This window comes from Acyrthosiphon pisum, chromosome A1 (assembly GCF_005508785.2).
Source record: "Acyrthosiphon pisum isolate AL4f chromosome A1, pea_aphid_22Mar2018_4r6ur, whole genome shotgun sequence".
Classification (NCBI taxonomy): Eukaryota; Metazoa; Arthropoda; class Insecta; order Hemiptera; family Aphididae; genus Acyrthosiphon; species Acyrthosiphon pisum.
In genome coordinates this window covers 71730724-71733390 of record NC_042494.1, presented here as the reverse complement: position 1 = coordinate 71733390, position 2667 = coordinate 71730724, and the positions used below count along the sequence as shown (strand labels likewise).

At 26.0% G+C, this 2667-nt stretch overlaps 1 protein-coding gene across 1 annotated transcript in view; it reads right to left on the bottom strand.

The window, feature by feature from the left end:
• LOC100570711 (FACT complex subunit Ssrp1) overlaps window positions 1–2667 on the bottom strand; it is a 10617-nt gene that overhangs the window by 4492 nt on the left and 3458 nt on the right. The window contains exons 6-8 of the mRNA XM_029486264.1: window positions 2158–2505; window positions 1908–2089; window positions 1728–1854 (exon numbers count right to left, since the gene is read on the bottom strand). Coding sequence (XP_029342124.1) covers window positions 1728–1854; window positions 1908–2089; window positions 2158–2505 — 657 coding nt within the window. The remainder of the gene's footprint in view (window positions 1–1727; window positions 1855–1907; window positions 2090–2157; window positions 2506–2667) is intronic.

Here is a 2667-nt window from a genome sequence, read left to right as displayed (position 1 = left end):
TGAAAGCACAAAATAATAATAAATTGTTTTGCACTTTTGAAATATTATGATTTTGAATTATGAAGTTAGTAGGTAATATTAAATGTACATATTTTAGAAAAGGACGGAATAAGGTGAAATATAATAATTTTAGCACATGTTCATCATGAATGTCTTTACATAAATGCTTCAAAGAACCTACTTTTGATAGAGCCTTATTCATAATATTTTGTACATGTGAATTCAAATTTAGTTTTGGGTCAAAAATTACACCAAGATCATATTTTTTTTTTAATCGAGTTATTTTTATGTTTTAGATAAAGATAACTTAAGTAATGGTACTCAGATAAAAAAACTGTACATTTATAACATAGTCATTTTTTTTCAAAGAAAAAGAAATACTTGTATATTTTTTAATATTCAATGACATCCAATTATTATTATACCAATCAATAAAGTTTTGCAGTTATAAAAAATGATTATTATATTTAATTTATTTAATCAATTTGGTGTATTATTTTATTTGAACGTCATTTATAATTATTATAAATAATAATATAATAAAAGGGGTCAAGTAACCTTGAATACTTTTATACTTTCTGAGATAAAATTATTATTTTTGACTATCTGAATTTGGTCTTTTAAGAAGGATCTAACCTAAGGTAGAAGTGGATTTCATTTTTCATAATATACTTTAAGTTTCAGTATTAAAAAATCATGGTTTTCTCTATTATCAGCTTTCTTAAGATCGGTTTGGATTACATCAGTTTGTGCACCATCATTAAAATAATCCAATATTGTTTGTTTAACAATAGATACTTTAGTAGCTGTAGAAAGTCCTGATCAAAAATCTGATCATGTTGTTCATTAATTAAAAAATGTTTTGTAATAAGGGTATCCACTATTGATTTATTCTTAACCAGTTTAAAAAATAGTTTGGGTGAAACCCATAATTTTGAGAGGTAATGATTTCTTTGTTAGATGTTAAATTGATAGGAATTAAAGATAGACAAACAATAACGTAATTTCTAATAACAATGTAAAATCTAAATTACTGTACTCATAAATTAATATAAAAAACAAAAACAAAAATAAAAATAATAATAATAATTTAATAGGTACCCTAGGGAAAACTTTTTAAATTCATAAGCACAACCAATTGGAATTATGAGAAATGTATATTTTAAAAATAAAAATAATTAAAAATGTAAATGTTTTTTTCTTCATAAAAATTGTGTTTAAAATATTTCCTGATTTTTAGTGAGGTTTTGAGCACATATTATGTCATTTTTAAGTTCATGTTTAAGCACTAAAAAACTAACATTGTAGTGCTATGACTTCCAAGCCCCAATTATAAATGAAAATTTCACATTCAATCAACTGAATTTTGAAAACTTTTTAATTGATTTCTTCAACTTGGAGGCATCTTCATCCTAACAAAAACCTTTAATCTAGATGCTAAAATCTTAAAAAGTGAATTTAGTTCACTTGAACATACAGTTAATACCTAATAATATAATATACCCGAAAGTAATAAAACAAACGTGGTTCATCAAAATGGTTAATAGTTTGGCAACAGAAGAGAAAATATATTTAATAATGTATTCTAAGGCAATAACAACATTTGTTACTATTCCAGTAACAAGTTGTTTTTGCGACTGATTAATAGGTAATTATTATATTATAATTTATGAGTGTAATAAAATTCTATACTTACACCTAACACCCTTATTTTTAATCAAACTTACAATAGTTTTAGCCGATTTAGGTTTTTTATCCTTCTTTTTCTTTTCTTTCTTTTCTTTTTTTTTGTCACCACCACCCCCTTCCTCATTTCCAGATTCTGATTCTGTTGTTGATGGATTACTATCAAACCTGTAACAGAAGCAATATGTTTAAATTCTCAAAACATATTAAATAAATCATACTCTTCAGCGACATCACTCTCTTGTCCTTCAGGGTTGAAATCTTCATCTGTACTCTCATCTGAATCATCATCATCATCTTCATCACGTTCTTGTCCTTCACGTTTAACTCGAGCCAAATAAGCATCAGGTTCGGCTTCTTTATCAGAATCACCATAGTCGTCTCCTGTATAAGCAGGTTTATCCTAATGATATTTAAAAATTAGTCAATTATAATTTAAAAATATAAAATAAAATCATTAAATTCCATTACTGATTTGCCAGTGTTTTTGACTCTTAGTTTTTTGGCATTAATGAAATCGTACAGACTTCCATATTCTTCTTTTTCGATGCTACTAAATGTATGTATAACTCCATTTTTTAACTCAATTTCAAAATCAAATGACCTAGTACTACCACCGCCTCTAGCAAAATTAACGCTAGAAATTTCTTCAAATCGTATGTGTATAGGAGGCTTGTGTATGTAAATAAAGCCTCTTTCAAGTGGATAAACATATCCAGCAGCAGCTTTATATGAACAACCAATTGCGGATGTTCCAGAGTGACTAAAAAAATAATAAATATAATTATTTAATTTATTTACAATACTAATAGAATTAATTACAAAATGTATAACAAATAATTCACAATTTACAATTAATTAATGCTAATAGGTAATAAATATAATAAACTAGCTGATCCCGTGCACTTCGTTACCCGTTAAATGTACAAACTGTATATGACTCAAACTTTGTTCAATGCGTTATTTAATATTCGTGCGTGA